This window comes from Haemaphysalis longicornis, unplaced genomic scaffold, assembly GCF_048455015.1.
Source record: "Haemaphysalis longicornis isolate Haplotype H1 unplaced genomic scaffold, Haemaphysalis longicornis Haplotype H1 scaffold_9, whole genome shotgun sequence".
Taxonomy (NCBI): domain Eukaryota; kingdom Metazoa; phylum Arthropoda; class Arachnida; order Ixodida; family Ixodidae; genus Haemaphysalis; species Haemaphysalis longicornis.
Window position 1 is genome coordinate 80,159,969 of NW_027526460.1, and position 20,603 is coordinate 80,180,571.

Sequence of the window (20,603 nt, forward strand, 5' to 3'; positions counted from 1 at the left end):
AATCCTAGACAACCAGAAAACCTAAGAATAACCAGCCGAACCTTAGCTCACGCTACGTATATCGTGGCATAGCCGAGCTAAGCCACTCCTAATTTTTTCGCACACTAAGTGCAGTTAGCGCATCTACAAACGCTCTAAATGTATACCGATACGTGGTTTATAAGATAAAAGTATACTACTGTAGTACTGTACTCGTTCTTCAAGATCGATGCGTGTATTGTCTTATGTTGAACCGTTTCGTTTTCGCAATTTTTAAGTAAGCGTTTCGACACAAGGAAAGCCCGGTTTCACGCACGTGGCGCGTGTACAGAGATCTTATCAGAGCTTTTCGGTCGGCCAGCCGGTCTATGGAGAAAAGCATGAGTTTTTTTTGACAGGACGTCGTCGGTCCCACTAAGAAAGCTTTCGCTTTAATAAGCACATTTTTCTTGTCTTTTAGCGATATGCCTACTGTCGAGCACTATCTGGCAAACGGTTGAGAAGACGCGTTTGGCCGGTACCGAAGTTGGTGGTACGCACGAGTGCTACAAAGTCATCGTTGATTTTCTATAATACTTTCGATACTTTTTTATTATCGATAAATCAGTTGTGACTCAATCACCAATAGTATTGACAGTGCTTTCGTGTGACATCTTTCTTCTTCTTTTCGGCTTCCGTTACCTTTGCTCTTTGAACGTTCTCTCAAGGTTTTCATGACAGCGATGTCGTGTCCCCTATCTGCTTTTAAATCGAAGCTTTCTATGCCTGGCTGATGGCGTCCGATGTCGCGCCAAAACGCACTGCAGGGAAGCCGCCAAATTTACGCGATAGGTTTCACAAAACGATGACGAGGATGATAAGCGAAGGCACGTCAAGCGCTACAAGAAAAAAAAAATTAAAGCTGTCCCACTCAATGTAAAAGCTGTCGGAAGTGCAGAGCAATGATTCGCCTTAATGCGCTGTAGCGCACCAATGCAATTCAAATTTTCCGCCTTCGCAGTGTTAGCGCGCCCCCTGCTGAAACTGCGCCAGCGGGAGTTCTGTTCTTTTTGTGCTTCCTTCTCCTCCCGCATGTGCCGGCGTTGCAAGTGACGCTTTTTTTCGCTTACTATCCTAAAAACCAAACCAATGAGCGTTCCCAACTAGATGAACGTGGGAGCTGCCGGTTAGTTACGTATATTTTGCCTCAAATGCACCTACAGTTTTCTTTGCGCTAAACAACGGCGAAATGTATAACGAGTGCCAGTGGTTCGCGAGTTTCGAACGCTTAGGACTATATGAAACGCTTGGCTTTCGAAGCCTCTGGGTTACGCCGCGACGACAGTCGCAACAACGGAACGCTGTGTGGCTCTACTTGGGTCAGCGAACAAGCTACGACGACGAAGAGAGCCCCTGGAGTGCTCTGCACTTAAAACGCTTCCTGTGTACGGAATCGAACCTGTGTCCCTCGCGTCGTAAAGCCGACGCCTATCCGATTGGGCCAGTCCGACAGGGTTGAGGCAGCTTCGCGGTTTAATCACCTGTATCTTAAGACGCGGGTTTGGTTTTTGCATTACGGTAGCGGTCCGGTTATGCTACTGGCTGTTTGATTGAGAAGTGATGTGTCACACTACCTCTTAACATATCTGATATAGCGTTTTTTTGTTTCTTCTTGTAAAGTCCCTTTAGGAGTTCTTTGCCAGTTTCTTGGGTGAATCATCAGCGTGAGTAGGTGCAATTTTTTTGGTCACCGGTGAACCCACCAATTAAAAAAATAAAGTTATTTTAAGGAGGCTGAACTCACATCCATACCCCCAATCTTACGCCATTAAGTGTTTATTACTACGACTATAACCAGGAGGCCACAAATAACGGCGCCATCTCATCGACCAGCTGTTTACTTCGGGCGTCATGCCTTATACTGGAAGTTATAGATTTTTTCTTACCCTGTGAAAAGCTAGGAAACTAAATTTTAGTTTCCCTCGCTGTAGCGGCGTCAATCAGCTGTCATTGTTAGCACTAGTCGGTTGGTCATCCCGAAAAATCCTGCAGGACAATGAAATATACAGATGCCGGAAGGAATCGAAATCTCGCTCTCATAGGATATTTTCTTGCCAACTGCACTTCGAGCATTTCATCACCGCAGCGTCTCACCGGAAATTATAGTGCTCACTAAACACCAAATGAGAACCCTCGTACATTTCCAGCCCAGGGTCGAAGCCCCTATTTCGCTGGCCAATCGTCCACAATGTCCGAGCAACAACAAAACGAAGACGAAGTTGACCGTATATTGCTAACTGGTGTGCATTTTCGCGGATGAGTTATGAAACGAAGTACGCGGCCAATACCGGTATATCTGCCCACGCCTGGACACCGGAGCCCCAGAAAGCCCGCCATACCGCCCGTGGCCACCGTGGTCCTCAACCCGACGACCGGATGCTTCGAGCTGGGCTCGCTGTCGCCCTTTCCTCCCGGTACCAACTTCAGCCCAACTCCGGTGGTGGCCAGAACATCCCGCGCTACAACACCGCCTAAAGGATCACGTATTGCCACCGCTGGCGGAAAAGCAACTACAGCGCAAAGCGCAAAGCCAAAACCCTGTTCTGTTCCATCACAGAGGGCCACCGCACCAGGCATCGAGTCGACCAACCGCGCACAAACCGAGAGCGGAGTAAAGCCACACTCTCTTGCTCCCACCGAGTCTAACCTGGTGACGCCCAAGCCGTCCGAGCTACGGGTAACCTACAGGCCAGTGCCGAAAGATGGTCCCCCTTCCATTTGTAGTAGGGCTTCGTCGGTTACTCCTCAAGTGTCGTTGCCCCGGGACGTCGAGTCGAGCATCACTAGCACTACTCCTTCTCGACGCCAGATGCTGGTCAATCCTGGCAGCACCACCGCCCGTCACGGCAGCCAGAACTACCCAATGTCGTCGGCCTGCGCCTTTTTCACTTGCTGTTCGCTTGTCATAGTCGTGGCTCTCGCCGTGAGCCTGTATATGTTCGCTCAGAGTAAGGAGGGACAGGAACTGGTCACGAAGGCCGTGAGGTTGTTCCAGGTGCGCGAGACAACTACAAAGTCCCGCTCAACTGAGTCTCTCTCTACAGAGGCCGGTGTCAGAGTGAAAGTCGAAGTTCTCACGCGTGTCGCGAACGCGGTGGTAACCGAAGTGCCGGTTGAGACAGCGCCCGTCGCCCTGAGTACCACTCTGCCGTGCAAACGAATCTTGTGCGCCTACCAGACGTCGAGGTGGGCGCTAAACCAGGCGGTGCGCCCGTGTGACGACTTTTACGCGTTCGTTTGCGGGAACTGGTCGCAGGCCCGCACCAACGACACGTCTTCGTTCGGCGCAGACCAGCACAAAGAGACGGAAGTCCTGTTGCACACGCTTCTCGAAGGGCAGAGGGCATCGCATCCGATACAGGGCCTAGCGGCTTCGCTGTACGACACGTGTCAAGAGCCAGTGTCGTTCGCAGACTCGAAACTCTTCGCTGGCTCCCTGCTTCAGAGAGTGGGCCTTAACAAGTGGCCTTACAAGGACAACGTCATGAGCAAGAACGAAATGTGGAGCATTCACTCCAGGATATTCAGGACGCTGGGGGTGTCACCCTTGGTGACCGTCGCGCGCGTCCGCGACCCCAGAAATTATTCGAGATCCGCGATAAGCCTCGGAATTCCGCCTTTGTATGCGAAGACCGCCAGCGATGTCCGTTTGCCTCCCTGGTACCTGCCGGCGCTTTATAGGGCTACGAGCATGTTTGACCCTGACTTTTACGAAGATGTCTCTCTGAGAGTGCTTGAGTTCGTCGGAAATCTAGCCCAACTTCACGTCCAGTTCACTGAAAGATCGCGGTCAAGCATGGTGCGGTCGGAGCCCTTTTATACGCCCTTGGTGAAATACACGTTTGAACGTTTAATGGCAGTGAATCTGGACACTCCACTTTTACTGTCGAACCCTGCTTTCTTCAAGGCTCTGAAATCTCTCATAAGTCGGACAAAGAGTTCTACCGTCTACAACTATCTAGGATTCTGCGTGCTCGTGCACGTGTCGCCACTACTGTCCGACGAATTCACGACCATGGCGCGAGCTCAAATGGCTTGGATGTCGGAGCGTTGGGAGACGTCGTGGGCGCTGTGGCAGCGGTGCCTCTGGTTTATGGACGACATGGACCCCACCCTCCTGTCGGGCGTCTTCGCCAAATACGCCAGGTCCCACATGACGTTAGTCAACGTGAGCTTGGTTACCGAAGAGATGCGGTCGGTCTTCCGGTCCAGGCTGTCCGACCTCCAATGGTGCGCGGATGACAGAGAAGCGAGCTGCCTCGATTTCATCAACCGCACTTCCATCAAGATCGCACAGCTGACCGCCATGCAGTTCGCGCCATCTTTGGTGAACCTGACAGCTGGTTTTTTCCTCGAAGAGTATGTCCACTTCAAGCGGCGTCAAGTGGAGACTTCTCTCTCCCAAACACCCGAGCACTGGAAGACCGTAGTGTCAACGTTCAGCTCTGCCCCAGGATTTGACTCAAAAAACAACACTCTATACGTGCCGTTCGTCCCGTTTTTCGACCTGTTCCACAACAAGGATCCCGACCTCTTGATCAAGCATCCTTACTTAGTGCACCGCGTCTACAAAGCCCTTCTAGAGCAGCTTCGGCGTCGCCTGTTCGTGCCTGTAGCGCCGCCACCCAGCTTACCGCCGCACTGCGGTAACCACGGACGAGTAAAAACGTACAGCGAAAGGTCTATCGAAGAAGTGGCTCTGGACGCCACAGCGTGGCAGCTTGCCTCCGATCACTTCGCCAGTAGCAGATGGAAAGGATTCGCCCTGCCCGGCAACCAAAGTAGAGAGCGAAGTTTCTTCATCTTCGCCGCGATGGGGCGATGCCACAACGAGGCCCCGACTGCGTCGTCAGCGCAATTCGTTGGTCCTATCGGGAACGATAACAGGTACGCGGTCAACGAGGCGTTTTCCAACACCAAGATCTTCGGCGGCCTCTGGAGCTGCTCCAACAACACAGTCATGAACCCTTCGACCAGATGCAACTTCTTGAAGCCATGACGCTCCGATGGGTGGAAGATACGGGCCGCGTGCCCGTGTACCCTTCCTGGAAGCCGCGCACTCAGGCTGCTGGAGCTGGAACACGCCCGCAGAGTTCGATCTCCATCAAGCTGACCTGTGAGGCTGAACTGCGAAGAAGGCCGGGCCGGGTGCCTTTGAAGATGTGCTGGCCCGTTTGAAGCTGTGGCTGAAGTGCAGCCTACTGAAATTGCAGCTTGAGCCCGATGATACCAACAGCCTCGTCAGTTCACTCGGGCCGCGCTGTTCGAGAGATGAGTGCGCGACCGTTTCGAGCCAATCGTGCTTTGATGTCGAGGATATCAATACATCATCCTCGCCGGAAGACCCCTTAGAGCGCTGTACAGAGAGATATGTGATACTCGGAGGGAAAGCTAAGAGGGAGGGGGAAACAAACAAATACGCTAATTGCAGTGCTGTGTTCGATTGAATGGACGTTGCCTGTACTGGGTGAAGTTCTGATTAATAAATGACTTGAAAGCTACAAAGGATAGAAAAGCGAGAATAATTTTTATTTTGTAGCTCACCCAGCGTGCTGAGTGATGTGTCCATGAGGCAGTTTTGAGCACGCTACATCTCAGCTATAAGACAAGAGAAATGATAAAAGTGGCCCGTTGCAAATTTGCAGATCTAACTCCGCGAAAATCACGCACTTCACGCCAGTTGCACGCCTCTCTTTTTTTGCTGTTTTCTTTTACAGTAGAATTTTGGAAAAATTTAGCTGTTCCGATTTACCTAGTACTAATATTTTGTGAAGGAACCACCTAGTCTTGTGTTGTGAGAGTTTGTTGGTATTGGTTTTTGTATCGCTACTCCTGCGATGTCTCAAGTGGTGATGCATTAGAATAAATAAATAAATAAATAAATAAATAAATAAATAAGTAAGTAAGTAAGTAAGTAAGTAAGTAAGTAAGTAAGTAAGTAAGTAAGTAAGTAAATAAGTAAATAAATAAATAAATAAATAAATAAATAAATAAATAAATAAATCTGTATTACGGTACACCGTTTGGATAGTTGAGCAGAAGACATCTATAATACTGATAAGGCTGTGGATAGTGTAAGCGCTCTCAAGAAACGAACTTGATCGAACGAATTCATCAGGCAGGCACAACGGTGCTCCATTCCTCTCGCGGCGCCACAACGATGATGATCTGTGTGCGCTATAATAAAATGCACAGCAGATCACTTTGGAGGAGTGGCGAGACGATCCGGCTATGATGATGAAAGTGAAGTTTATCTTCTTCGAAGGATGTACATCCTTCGTCAAAATTTTGTGGGCCAACCCTAAGCCTTCTCAAACACAAAGAATTCAAGGAATCGGCTTTACCTTTAAATGTGACAAAAATATTTTAATGCATTAAGAAAGAAAGGCGTTTTCTCTAGCTTTCCTGCATAAAAGGTTTCAGCCTCGCTCGGGACGTAAGCTTGTACATTGAATTTTTTGCAGCCTGCGCGTTTCCGGCTTGGCCCACAAAATTTCGACAAAGACTGTCCATACCCATTTGGTCAAACGGCCAGCAGTCAATGTTTGCGAATAGGCCGTCAGCTTGAGTGCCGTCGGGTGGCACTCTAGACATGGCGTTGCGAATATCGATTCTCAGCCAGCCACTGTGGACCACTCAAAGCTAAAATTTAATTGTCGTGTACCACGAGAGAGGGCGGAGTGAGCGTAGACATGGCCGATGCCGGACGCACAGCGGCAAACCTTTGAGGCACCTTTATTATCCACGTGAGATTTTACTGTTCTTGAAAATGCCCTGGTGCCCACTGGTAACTAATCTACTCGAAATGCGTACACAGGTAATGACACTTATAAGCTCGACGTTTAAATCGTTTCTCAATATTGAGAATGGTGCATATTGGTAACTTATCTACTCAAAGTGGACATATAAGTAATGAGAGGTGGTAGGCTTGACGTCCAAGTCAATGTTTTAAGACTGTGTCAAGAGGGCTGTCCGGCGGTACTTTAAGCAGTCCACTAAAGCGACGTCCATCGGCATTTCGATGAAGAAATACCGCGTTTGGCAGTACTTAGCCTCCATTAAGGCAACTTAACGTAAACTAACCTAACCGAACATAACCAAACGAAGTGACAAAAAATCAATGAAAACACCAAAAACAAATCTAAGCCATAAAATTTGAATAAAATGGAAGAATGTAAAAAAAAGTAAAGGCAGGGAGAAAGGGCTCGAGCCACCGCCTTCAGGAACAGAAACCTAAGACGGAACCTTTACACCACAACAGCTTTTTTTGTTTGCTTTCCACATGGTATTTAGTGCACTACACATCAATCTAGGAAAGAATATTTACAACATATTTGCAACTATGTACACATACTAATGAGTTGGAATGTCCTCCAAAGAACTCCTAAGAAGGACGTTGAATTGAATCCGCATGGTATACCGTATCTAGTATCACCCGCAGACGGTGATGTGCCATATGGTTGTTTTTTCATAATCGCTGTGCATAGTTTATGGAAAACGCGAATGCTGGATAGGCATGCTGAGACTATGATTTCTTCCAGAGCACACTTCTGCCAAATGATCATTAATCTTAAAGACGTCCATGACCGAAATGGTTCTCGCTCTGATTGGTATCGCCTCCTTATTAGTTGTTCACTGTCGCCCCGCTTTATACTAGGTGTACGCAATTGTTCATTGTGTTTAGTTTTGTTTTTCAGCGTGTACTCATTTGTATGCAGACGCTGTAGCCTGTATCAGCCGAGTCTTAAATATTCGAATGTCGTCGGAAGACACACTAGACACTGCGGCGTTTTAAATGGAGTGAGACTTTGACGGTGAACCTCATGCTAATAGCGCACACACTGGGACGGTCGTTTTCCAGCGCCTCGCCGCGCCCCATAGAAAGCCTCGCGCTTGAAAGCCACGTCTCATGTTTTGTTCGCAGACATGAAAAATACATCGAACCCTTGAAAACGTATTGACGTGGCAGCTGGTGACATTTACATCGTTAGGATCAGAGCTATCTCGCACGCATCACGAATCGCGTTAGCCTTTCGGCGTGGCTGGAGTTTATTGTTTCACCGCTCCCGCGTAGGCAAAGCCCAAGCGTCGCCCCTGGCAGGATTGCCCTTTCATGGTGCATTTCAACGCCACCCCAACAGCCGCGCACACTGTTCCCTCAAAAGCTATGCCCACCGGTTGGAGGACAACAACCCGGCAGCAGCGGGTCTCCTGAAGTTCAACCGCATTGTGTCCGGCGGCATTAATTGAAAACGGGAGAGTATTTGAGTGCAACGCCACGGCGCCTTTTTCAAAAGTCGCGGGCCACGTGTCACCACCAGGCGTCCTTCTACGAAACAATGGGACGTTCAGCATATAATACCGCCTGATCGAAAAAAAAAACGCAGGTACGTTATAAAAACGAGGCTTGTCGTTGAAAGAGTTACAAGTTATATGCTTTACTTTTCTATAACCCCGCAATCACTCAGGCACTAGCGATATCCCTAAACATGATTACTCCCTGCTTCGCGGTTCTTGATCTGTTTGTTTTTGTCGGGCACGCTGCTTTAGCTTACCTCGCAGTACGTTTGAGCACTGCGGTGGAAGAAAGGAATTCACGTCGGTAGAAGAAAGGAATTCGGTAGCTTATGAAGTGGCGTTCCAACGAGGACTTACGCAACGGTCAAGGGCGCGTGCTGCATTGTACGTTGCTCCTAATGGTGTCTAATGAAGCGGGGGCTATACTAATTGCTCGAATGAAGCATGCGTAGGTTGAAGGTTTGGTCGCGGGATTACTTTCATCGGTCGTAAGAAGCACCAGGTTGCAATAACAAGGAGAGTACTTCAAATGTGAGCGGATGAAGGCCCTCAGAGGCGGAAGAACCACGAGAGAGTGCGATGAAAATACAACGTTAGTGGCTGACTATCGACTGCGAGTTCAGTATAAAAAAGAATACTTAGGTTCTTTGCCATGTTTTGCGATAAACTCTTTCTTAATACTGCGCCTTTTTGTCAGGAAATTTTACGACTTTTTACGCACTTTCGGTTTTTCGGACCGCACTCTGGTAGTACGGAATGCGAAAACCCGACATTGCTGTCGTTTTGCGCTTTTCTAGTAATGCTGCCGAACCATTCAAACAGTACGAAAAATACAATGAGATAACAATTACAATTATCGCGAAGAGCCGCGTGTTCAAATAATAGTCAAAGTAAAGCGCTCGAAGTGGAACAAACGCAGCGAGGCATGGTTTCAGATGTATTTATCGTAAAGGCTTCTGCATCGGCAGGGGCAGGAAATGGGATTGGGACATTGAATTTACTTGTTGATTGAACGATTGTTTTAGGGGCGAAAACTCTTAGGGATTCGGGCTGTCGGCGTCTTATGTCGTCGCCGTCATCGTCGTCTCATGAAGTCACTGTACTAAAACACCGGGAAACTCGTTTACGCCTCGCGCTACAACGTAACGCGTACTAAAAAAAATCACGCCATATCCACGGAATGAATGATAATAAGTGGGGCGAAGCTCGAGAGGGGGAGATCATCGGTAACCGTAACTCTCCCGTGAAAGTTCGCCCATTACATCATTAAGAAAGACGTAAGACTGTGTGCGTACATTGTACAAATCAACTTTTAGTTTGTTCTTTTATTTTGTTCTTGTTCGTTTGTTGTTTCGTTTCTTCGTTTGTTCTTTTCATTTCGTCGTTGTCATGACTGGATTGCGAGGTACCTTCATTACGACGGCTTTATGATCTGTGAATTGAAGCGAGAGAGGTTCTTGTACTGGCTGCAATGGGAAGTTTGCAAACACTAAGTCTATACACGTTCCTCGGATCGTGGTAGGGTTCACATGGATACATCTGAGTGCGTATTTGGAAAGCCCGATCAACTTCCCCTCTGTTACCACTGTGGCGAGGCAGGACACATGTACCGTCGGTGTCCCTACAGGGAACTCGGGCTACCGGGCTTCGGAGTCAATGCTCCCAGGCCCAGACCTGGTGAAAGACCCCGCGCCATCGAGGACTACCCCGCACCTCCACCACAATTTGTCACGTAGGATGGGACACAACGGTAAAGAAAGAACTTTTATTTAGGGCGAACTTGTGCCCGAACAAGACGAGAGGAAACGAGCAAAGGTCCTTGCGTCTCGTTCGATCTCCCAGAACGACTGCCTGCGTTCGTGGCGTGATCTCTTGCGTGAGACCTATACCTAAAAACATGCATCCTGATTACAACCAGGGGAGACGAGAAGCCCGCGCCCGTGCTCTCCAAATCAAATTTCAAAAATCCAAAGACATGCGGTACACTGACGCAGCCAGCTACCCAGGGAGGCCAGCTATGGTCATCAGCGTTATTGATGAGGACATGCGAGAACGAACGACCGCGACAGTGCGTACACCACGCCCTTTAGAAGCAGAGGAAACGGTAATAGCACTAGCCATCACGTCAGCCCTGCGAACCAAACACTTAACAGTAGTATCCGACTCGCAAGCAGCCTGTCGCAGCTTTAGCAAAGGCCGAATATCTAAAATCGCCCATCAAATCCTGACTAAACATTCGCCCAGTCAACTACCCACAACTTCAGTAATCTGGACACCAGGACACAGCGCCCTGGGCGGGAACGAACGAGCGCATGCATCAGCCCGAGCTATGATTATCCGGGCCCCGCCACCTCAGGACGACCAGTCCACAGTTCCAGTGCCAATCCCTTTGACATATCATGATATCCTGCAACATCAGCGTTTAAGTCGCCGCTCTCTTCCTCCGCCGCACAAACACCTAACCAAAGAGGAGACAGTAGAATGGCGCCTGTTGCAGACGAACACCAACCCACATCTCAGCCTCCTCCACTCGATGTACCCCGCTGTCCATCCGTCAAATCAATGCCCACTGTGCGGGCGAGAAACAGCTACTCTTTACCACGTCACATGGGCCTGTCCCGAAACTAAGACAGTGCCTGTGAATGACAATCCAACGAGTGAACAGTGGGAAGCCGTGCTGTCCAGCTCGACCCTGGAAGATCAGCGCAGACTGGTCGAGAGGGCCCGGGCGACAGCCAAAGCTACAGGGGCTCTAGAATGAGGGCTCCTCTCACTTGGGAAGACGAAAATCTACTTTTTGCCACCAATAAAGTTTTTTCTCCTCCTCCTCCTCCCCCTCGCAGTGCACGTGCGCTCGCGCCTCCGATGGCGAACACAGACAAGCTCGCGCTCCCGGTGCCGAGTTTGCGCTGCCGGTTGCAGCCGGTTCTTGCGCGTGCAACGCAGCCCACTTTGCGACATCTCCGAAAGCATGCGGCGGTCATGTACCACGAGACACAAGGGATGGACAGACCCATGGCTTTAGGAGCTTCGCCCCTAAAACACCGGGACACTCATTTATGCCTCGCGCTGGAACGTTTCTTAAAGCGTACTAAAAGAACACCGGGACATTCGTTTGCGCCTCGCGCTAGTACGCTTAAGTGCTTCAAATACACGAGACTTTTACAGTAAAGCTCTGTACCTCTAATTTCATCTCCGTTGGCAAAAACACCAAGGCGCCAAGAATACACTTATACACTGCACGGCCCATCCCCAGGATTCATGTTAGTGGAGATGGCCTGGGATTTTTTTTATTCAATCAGGAGGCTCCTAGCCCAAGAGGGGGGTAGAGTGGCACGTCCTCGTGCCTTTAGTCTTGGATGCCATCTTGGGGGGTTCATCAGGCTCGCCTCAGACGGCTTTATAGACCTTTTTATTTCCTTCGTCCTGGGAGCTTCCATTTTATCATTGGGCTGTGCTAGCGGCTGTACAATTGCCGCAGTCGACGGGAAGATGAAACTTCGCATGCGCAACACAATCCAGAACATGCTCTGATCTTATTAAAGATTAACGGATGAAAAGGTTTATAGAAACCACTTTTCAGCGTGTAGCGGCCAATTTCCCTGAGAAAAGATGGTTCACTGCGGAATAATCAGAGGTGGTTTGCCATTTCTCGAGTAAGATAGCCTCACCTATCCTGTAGCTTGTGCACTGCCGGATTAAATGATCAACTTCGCTCACTCTCTTAGGAATTTAACATCAAACTAACAGAGGACTAGTTGAAGGAGTAGAACACTGAATGTAAGAACAAGTGAAAAAAGAAAAAAAGCGAAAGATGGCGGGAAGGAGGTGAATAAGGATCGGAGGATGGGTGAGGAGGTAAAAAATAGGGAATGGTGCATGCCTATTCACAGGAGCGAAACTTCTATGCACTTCGTCACCGAAGGCGTTCCGTAAGGCGCTGTTCTTAGTACTACCCTTTTTAATGTGCCCATACCTCAAATATTTATCTAACCGTATTCCTCAGCCATTCAGATATCAGGTGGGCGGCGACAATATAGGTCTGCGCCTCCGGGAGCGTAGCTTCGGTATCATTCAGGTATCTAATCAAACTGACTTGGATTGAATAGACCGCTTTCCGAAAGGTCGTATCACTTAATATTCATCCCGTTATTCCGTGCACTCTACTTTGTAGAAATCCAGAAGAGGTTCTTCGAAGGTGAGAAGAGAATTTATTAAGGTTGCCTAATAGATCATGCATTAATTAACTCTTAGGGCTCTTTAAGGCCTAATTCTCAAGTCTCCCTTAGCGGTACCTTAAGGCTGAATCACATAGTGGTTACTCGCCTTGAGAAATGGTTATCTGCTTTTTTCGAATGAAGAGTTTGTATAATTGACTACCAGTATTTATTTACGGGGACCTCCCGAGTACCAGTTAATCTCGGAGCATACATCATCATAAAGTAAGCTCAATACGCATACAAAACTTATACAATCAACTACCCAATACTACCGGGGAAATGCAGGAACACTGCATTATGGACAAGTAGCCATCGGGAAACAAGAACAAAGAATAGTATGCAGATTGCAACAAATGAATCTCATTAATCGTGCCGCCTTTAAATATTGCCACAAACCATAGTTTGGGTTTGTTTGTGTAGCGCATGTTCTATTCTTTGAAGCACATGTTCTATTCTTTGAAGCGCATGTTCTATTCTTTGTGCCGCACGCGTTATCTCCTTTGATAGAGAGAGTGTCGCGAACTAACGTCACCAGCCTAGAATAATGTTCTATGATCTACAGTGTTTTGGATGCAATTCGACTGTTCGAGAAGCTCTCGCGTCGAGAGATAAATGACCGCAGAACAGACGCCGCGGCATTCGAATTTCCGACGCTCGCCTGCGCAAGTCACTTGTTTGACTGCTGCATCGCCGCCTGTGTATTATTCGAGTGGTTAGGGGAGCACAAGTTCGCTCCAATAAACTTGTTTTCCTTGACGACAACTGCGTCGTCTTTGGCTTCGTGACAATATCGTCAGTGGCAATGATTTGAAATCCATCGGTAAACGATTCGAAAGTGAAATTGAGGTCGTTTTCTCGCATAGCTAGTGCGAGAAATTGGGAGCACATAATTGAGCCTTTCACTGCATAAAATATTACGGTCAGTGCGATCGTACGATAGCCGATGAGTCATTTGAGAAATGAGATCCCCAAGCTGATGTGAAATGGCATTGGTCGATGGCAGTAGGGCAACTGCAAAGGAGCGATGGGAAATACGTGTTGCTATGTGGATAGATCGATTTTGCATGTATTGAAACGATGAAGCAGAACACGAGTACACGTCGCCTGATGAAATTTATGAATGACTAAAGTGTAAGCCAACAAAAGCGAATCATAAAGCCATAGAGAATGATAAAAACAAAATGCCGTCTCTTTGATAACCCTCGTATGCCGAAAGTGGTTTTAATGCGATTTGATTGGTGAGCAGAAAATAAGGCGTCCTGCGTAAACCAGAGATGACACCACAATGTGGACGAGAGTGTAAAGAGATAGAGCGAAGCAATTTAGTTCCAAAAGAAAAGGAAGTAAATTTGGGTGCGTATGGTATGCGGTATGCGAGACGGGCACGCATACTCAAACATGATCACAGCACGATGTCGTCCGCGACTTATGAATGTGTGTTAGTAACATGCACTGATGCCTGCGTGAGTAGTTTTGGTATGTTAAAGGGGCCCTGCAACACTTTCGATAAGCGCTTTCACTCTTTCCTTCGCGTATGGAGCCACTGCGAAAGCTACAGTTATCGCCAGCACGGAGCGAAACTGCGTGATTTGCTCGTCGCACCAGGTACGCCTTCCATTTCTGCTTTGTTTTTGTGGCTTTTTACAAAATTTGCTATCAAAAAGCGCTCATTGCTGCAACTGAAGGAGAACAGGCCAATAGCCGCTACATGGCCTTAGTGACGCAATTCGTGCCGTTGAAGAACGTCAAGACCGGCAAAGAGAGAAAAATCTTTTGAGCGAGTTTACAAGTTATCTGTGGGCATAGAGCAGTAATTTTTGGCCGAGACACTTCGCAACCCCTTAATCGAAGCACTGGGTATGTTGGGTGACTACGTTCTGCGAGCATTTAAGATTTCAAATAAAGTTGAAAAAAGTATTACAGGGTCCCTTTAACTACAGATGTAGCAATAAGGCGAGTAGCTGAGTATGTTGCCGATAATTGTTCTCTTCGATCGGCGACGCGAACGCGGACACGTTCCGAGTCATACTAAGGGACAGATGACAAAAAATAGGAAACGATGATGGTAATGAACGGGCAGGTTCGGCAGTTGAGCATTGATGCATTCATATTTACTGCTTCATAGCTACTGCTTAGGTGTATTTGCGGAAGAATATGAAAGAGAAAAGCTATACCCTAAATTGCGCCATAAAAAGTTGGACGTACGAAAAGAAAACAAACATGATTAACCTATTTTTCCGGGTTTGGCTGAACGAGAAGCAAATAGTTTGCTTCTTGCGACAATTTGCCGATGCAGCCTACAGCGCTTCTGGAGTGACATTGAAGCCCACGTATATAATACTGCTTTGAAGGAGCATTGCGATAGGTACACCGCCGAGAAATAAGGGGTACACCACCGAGAAATAAGTTTCGGGGTAGTGCGCAAAACACATTTATCAAATTTAGTATCAGCAAAGGGTGATGATTGTAGGGTTTAACGCGCCGACGCAACGCAGGCGATGAGGCGCGCCGTAGTGCAGGGCTACGGATTAATTTTGACCACCTGCGGACCTTTAACGTGCGCCGAAATCTCTTACACAAGGGCGTTTTTGCTTTTCGCCTCCAACACAAAAGCGGCCACCGCGGCCGGGAATCGAACCCGCGACCTCGTATCAGCAAAATAGTCTTAAATTAACCACAACCAATGCGCATTCTTGGGACTAAGCAAGCCGCTGGACCATTTGCAAAGGGAACGAAACAACAAAAAGTTATAATTATCATCATCATTAGCAGAAATAGCAGTATTTTCTTCATCATCGTTATTGCCGTCATCATCATCAGCAGCAGCAGCACGCGCACACGACAGCAACACCCCGAGGCGGGATCCAAAGAAGAGGAGGTTTCACCAAAATTAGCAGGTCTCGTCGTTCGCCTTAGCCATGGACGCCGACGCCGACGCAGAGAGTGTTGAGACGTCGTGTAGCATCGCGTAAGTACCGGGGTTACCATCCCACGCTTTAGGAAGGTGTGGGCTGAGCCGCAATTGATGGGCTACGCAGGAAGTGACTTTCATTTCGTCTACCGTCAGAAGCGTCTCTTCCTGCATGGCGAAAATCATCAGTTAAACACGGTGAAATGCTGCACTCTACCTAACCCAGTCTGAAACATACCGAAACCCTGTTACTTACGAGATAAAAGTGTACAGGTATTGATTTAGAACACTTTTAGACAAAAATGTATTCTCAAAAGTTAAAAAAAAAAGAAGACACCGCAGGAGTTCAGATGTTCGGACCCATGCTGATACGATAGGAACATAGGACTTTACCTCAAAGCCACTAAGGGCGAAAGGCAGTTGGTCAAAGCGAACGAGTAGATGGCGCGTTCACTTTTGCATCGCATACGATAATAGGAAACGAAATGACGTGCCCAGACATGATGCTTGGTCTGAGTCATGCATGACACGTTTTGTTGTCGTGGTACCCACGCTGGTTTTGTTTGTGTGTTAACCGCGATTGGTGCCCAACTCCGACAGAAAAACGGTGAGAAAACGTCTACGTGACGATATGCCGATGCAGCCTGCTGCGCTTTTCTGGAGCAACATTGGAGCCTACGCATATAATACTGCTTTGAAAAAGTATTAGGATAGGTATTGATGGTAGAGTGATAGCACGTGTTTGTGCCCTCATAATAAGCTTGAAGCGGCTTTAGTTTAACCCAGCTGCTTATACAATGCATGCTTCGCCCCTCCCCACGTTTCACGTCAGTGCAGATGGCCCGTGATTTTTTTTTCATTTGTTTACTAGCTTCCACTGAGTTCTAGTATATGACCGGATAGTGCTGGAGTTGCTTAAACGTATAGACGGAGTGATGGAAGGAGGCCTCGTTTCAACTTCTTTCCCGCAGTAGTCTTGACCGTGAAGGACAACCGAGCGAAGACGACAGCGAGGGACCCTACCAAAAATGGTAAGGGATACTAGTAAATATCGCGTCAACCTCTCTTTCAAAGGAATTGGCAATAACGCAAGCAAAAGTGGGATGCCAAAAGTGTTCATGGTCTCACAGTGCTTGCGATGGCAGGAACTCCCCCAATTTAAAGGGACCCAGCAACACTTTTTTTCATCCATTATCGAAATTCAATGCTTGCAGAGCGTAGTCAATCAACATATGCGCACTTTCAGTAATTATATTAGGCGGTCGCAAAGGCTTACAGGTGTTTCCTAGTCAGCACAGCCAAGGGACGCAAGGCGCCACCTAGGGGCATGTTTGAAGCTATGTCCACGTGCTTGTGGCCCTCAATTTAATCGCTCAGAACCGCTGGGCCTCGTAGTGAGTAGGTCCGCTCCTGCGAAGCAAACATCCTAACCCGTGTTCAAATCCCGTTACCGTTTTTTTTCAAGGGCTTGTCATATTTGGATATTGACACTTGTTATCACACAGATAATCTATTTATGACATCTTTATGCATTATAAATGGGACTTCTGGTACTTTGTTGCCTTTTGGTCAGTTTTAGCTATACGGCTTCTTGTATGGTTTGCCCCTTTTAGATCCGTTTCGGCTATTTCTGTTGAATATTTTTCAACAGCGTGGTTTTTAACCATTGTAGGTCTGTTTTCGTTATCATTTGTTTCAGTTCGGGCGGTTTGTATGCATTAGGTACATTTATGCTGTGATATAACCCCCCATAGCAAGCTCAAATAACGGCTTGCTGTACTGACTAGGAAGCGTATATACGCGTCGCAAAGTACCTCAGCCAAAAGTTACTGCTGTATGCATGCCCATCAGATAACTTAGAAGTTTGCTCAATAGATTTTTCTCTCTTTCCAAGTATTGGCCTTCTTCGACGCTAGATTTACGTCATTGCAGCGGTGTCGCGACTATTGGCCGGTTTTCCTCCAGGTGCAGCAATGAAAGCATTCGATAGCCACTTTGAAAAGACAGCCAGAAAAGCAAAACAGGACAGGAAGAGGCATCTAGTGCGACGAGCAAATCACGCAGTGCCGCTCAGTGCTGGCGATAATTATAGCTTTCGCTGTGGTTCCAGACGCGGAGGAAAGAGTGAAAGCGTTTATCGGGAATGTTGCAGAGTCCATTTAAAAGCGATATCCTGATCCTCAACTTGATTCTAGCCCTCAATCTGTGCTTAAACTTTGCAAGGGTTATCGTGCGATGAAGATGCGTCGTTTCATGCGTGCATGTTGACGTCTGCACAAACTTCATATTGCAGAGGGACTATCCATTGGGCAAGTTGGTAGTGACTGTTAATGCAAGCAGCGCAAAGACGACGGACTAAGAAAAGGTGGGAGACACGACACGCGCTGTCCTGTGTACTACCTTCTGTTTAGTCCGTCGTCATTACGCTGTTTGCATTATGGGAGCCAGGCATGCGCCACTTTTTGTGTAATTGTCCTCAAACCGTACATAAAAGACACCTGGAACAGTCGAGCGAAGGCTTCCGTTTTAGAGCGAAGCTCTAAAGCGCCCGCCTCTGTGGTTTCGCGTCGCCATCGGCTTCGTTGTAACCGAGCGAGCGAAGAGTACACCGAAGATAGACGAGATAGAGCTATAAGAAAAGCGGAAGAGCAAAGCATGGCGAAAGTGTGAGAGGAAGGGTGGTATGTCGAGGCCGCGCGTGACATGCCCCCCGGCGGCGATGCGCTGAGAGATCCCCGAGATACCGAAGACGCCACCAAGTATAAAGCGAGCAGGAAAGCAGAGGATGAAAAAAAAGTATGGCGAAAGTGTGAAGGGGAGGGCAGTATGCCGAGGCGCTGCGAGACATGCTCCACAGCGGCGGCGCGTTACGGTAGAACGCCTGTGTATAGCGCGTGCCGTCGTGCACCCGCTGATGACGCGAAACCCTTCCTGAGACGCAGCAGCTATGTGCCGTCACCGAGTCGCGCTGCGCTCATATTTCACATCAGGTCGTATCGTAATCGTCAGGGAATTTTTTAAAATCTATTGCTCAGCCGCAATTTTATTGCATAGCCGCAAGGTAAGAAAAGCGGTGGCGATGAAGCCAAGCAGTTGTTTGATGTGGCCGACTATCTTCGGTTGGAGAGACGTAGGTAGGTCGAGATTTGTCGTAAAGGAGCGACAACAAATTACTAACGGGCCAGCTGGTACACGTCGCAAACAACGGTAGCATCGCGAAGAGCGGTACCAGCCGAACGGATCTTCTCTGCTGCGCCTTATTGAACGCAGGTTCTTCTTCGTTCTTCTGGCGGGCTCCGCGCTGCTCCTGTTCGTCTTCCTAATTGCCAAGCGCGCCGGCAGCCACCACGTAGGAGCGCCTGCGAGCGCCAACGACCACCGCACGTATCGGGTACCGCCTTCGCCAGAGGAGATCCCGCACGTCGAGCTGCACGTCTCCGGTCGCATCTACAGCGGCCGCGCCATCGCCGTGGGTAGACGCCGGCTGCACGGCTTCTTCGGCATCGCGTACGCCAAACAGCCCGTAGGAAGCCGTCGCTTCCACTACCCCGTCCCTCTAGGGACTCCTCCTCGCACCGCCCCCGGAACTCTGGGTCCTCTGATCATGGCTCGCCGCAAGCGGTTCCCGTGTCCGCAGAACTTGCCCTGGAACTCGGAAAGGGAACCGACCCTGGACGTGAACGTAAGCGAGAGCTGCCTTCACCTCAACGTGTGGGCTCCCGCCGACGGCAACCGAGACCGTACGGTCATGGTGTTCCTTCACGGCGGTGGCTTTCAAAGCGGAAGCAACGACCAGCCAGTTAACGACGGCCGCCTACTGTGCGCCGAAGGGGACGTGGTCGTGGTCGTTCCCAACTACCGCCTGAACGCCTTCGGTTTCCTCAACGGCCAAGTCCCCGACGCCCCGGGAAACATGGGCCTGCACGACGTGATCCTGGCGCTGCGCTGGGTTAAGCACAACATCGCACACTTCGGCGGCAACCCCAACAGGATAACGCTGGTCGGTCGAGAAGCCGGCGCAGTGCTCGCCGGCTACGTCATGGTTTCGCCGCTCGCTCGCGGACTCGTACGGCGGTACATCCTACTGAGCGGATCTCCTTTCAGGAGGCTTCCGGACAATCGCGGACCCAGAAGCGTCGAGAACCTCAGGACACTAGCGAACCGGCTCAAGTGTAGCCGAAGCGAAACCGTACTCGACTCGGTGCAGTGCCTCGCCAAAGTCGACCTCTACAACTACGTCGACCTGCAGGACTTGGCGAGCTTCCGCATGTACCCTAGCGACAAAGACTACGCCTTGCCCTTCGCCGTGCCGGCCGGCCTCGCGGACGCGGCGACGTACTCCGCCGAAGAAGTCCTTCTTGCGAACGAGCTCGGCGTCGGCGAGTCGCTGGTAGCGCCTCTTAAAGCAACGCCTCTGAGCGACGTCCTCAAGCGAAGCATCCGCATGTTCGGCTCGATGTTGCTCAAGAGGTTCGGCTTCGACGACACCGGAGAGGCCATGAAGGCGTTCGACGTGTACAGCGCCTCGAGTCGGAGTTCGGCTTTTTCGGAGCTGGTCGGGGACATCGTGGTACGCTGTCCGTTGCAGTTCCTCGCGGACGAACTGGCCAGAAGGAGCCGCAGGGTGTTCTACACGTTACTGCGTCGAGACCCAAGCTGGCCCGAAGTCGAGGATGCGCCGTTCGACCAGAGCCTCGTGTTCGGCCTGCCTCTGGAGCTGCCCTCGGTGCCGCCCGATCTTTCGACGCTCACCAAGAGGGTGATCTACACGTTTACCACTTTCGCCAAGACAGGGTGAGGCTCACGCAGGCGACGTAGTGTCTTAAAAAAGGACTACTTGCTTCTGCGCACGGAGTCCAGGGTCTGATTCCCTAGAGTATTTTTCATAAAGGCGAGATGCAAAAACGCCCGCGTGTGCGGTTATTTAGCGAATGGTTAAGAACTCCGGTTGCCACGTGTACGGGGGCCGTGCGAGAAACACCTTGTTGCAGACTTCTAAACAGGAACAAGACGTTCGTATTGGGCTGAGCATAAAACAAGTTAGGGAGAGGGGCGAGATGCTAACGCAGGTTAAAGGTTTTACGAACGGATCAATTGTTTTTTGGCCGCGGGCTTGCGGGCACCTGTCCCTTCCTTGCTGGTTGAATCAGTGGAGG

General features: G+C 49.2%; 1 protein-coding gene across 1 annotated transcript; it reads left to right on the forward strand.

The window, feature by feature from the left end:
* Window positions 1-5,013: 5,013 nt before the first annotated feature.
* Window positions 5,014-20,245, forward strand: LOC144153285 (acetylcholinesterase-1-like). The gene is made up of 2 exons (XM_077684936.1): window positions 5,014-5,186; window positions 18,718-20,245. Exons 1-2 carry the CDS (start codon window positions 5,014-5,016, stop codon window positions 20,243-20,245), a joined length of 1,701 nt encoding a protein of 566 aa, XP_077541062.1.
* Window positions 20,246-20,603: the final 358 nt, after the last annotated feature.

Coding starts and splice junctions, on each gene's coding strand:
- LOC144153285 (XM_077684936.1), top strand. CDS start 5,014: ATGACGCTCCGATGGGTGGAAGATACGGGCCGCGTGCCCGTGTACCCT. Junction 5,187..18,717: donor GTGCCTTTGAAGATGTGCTG/GCCCGTTTGAAG, acceptor TATTGAACGCAG/GTTCTTCTTCGTTCTTCTGG.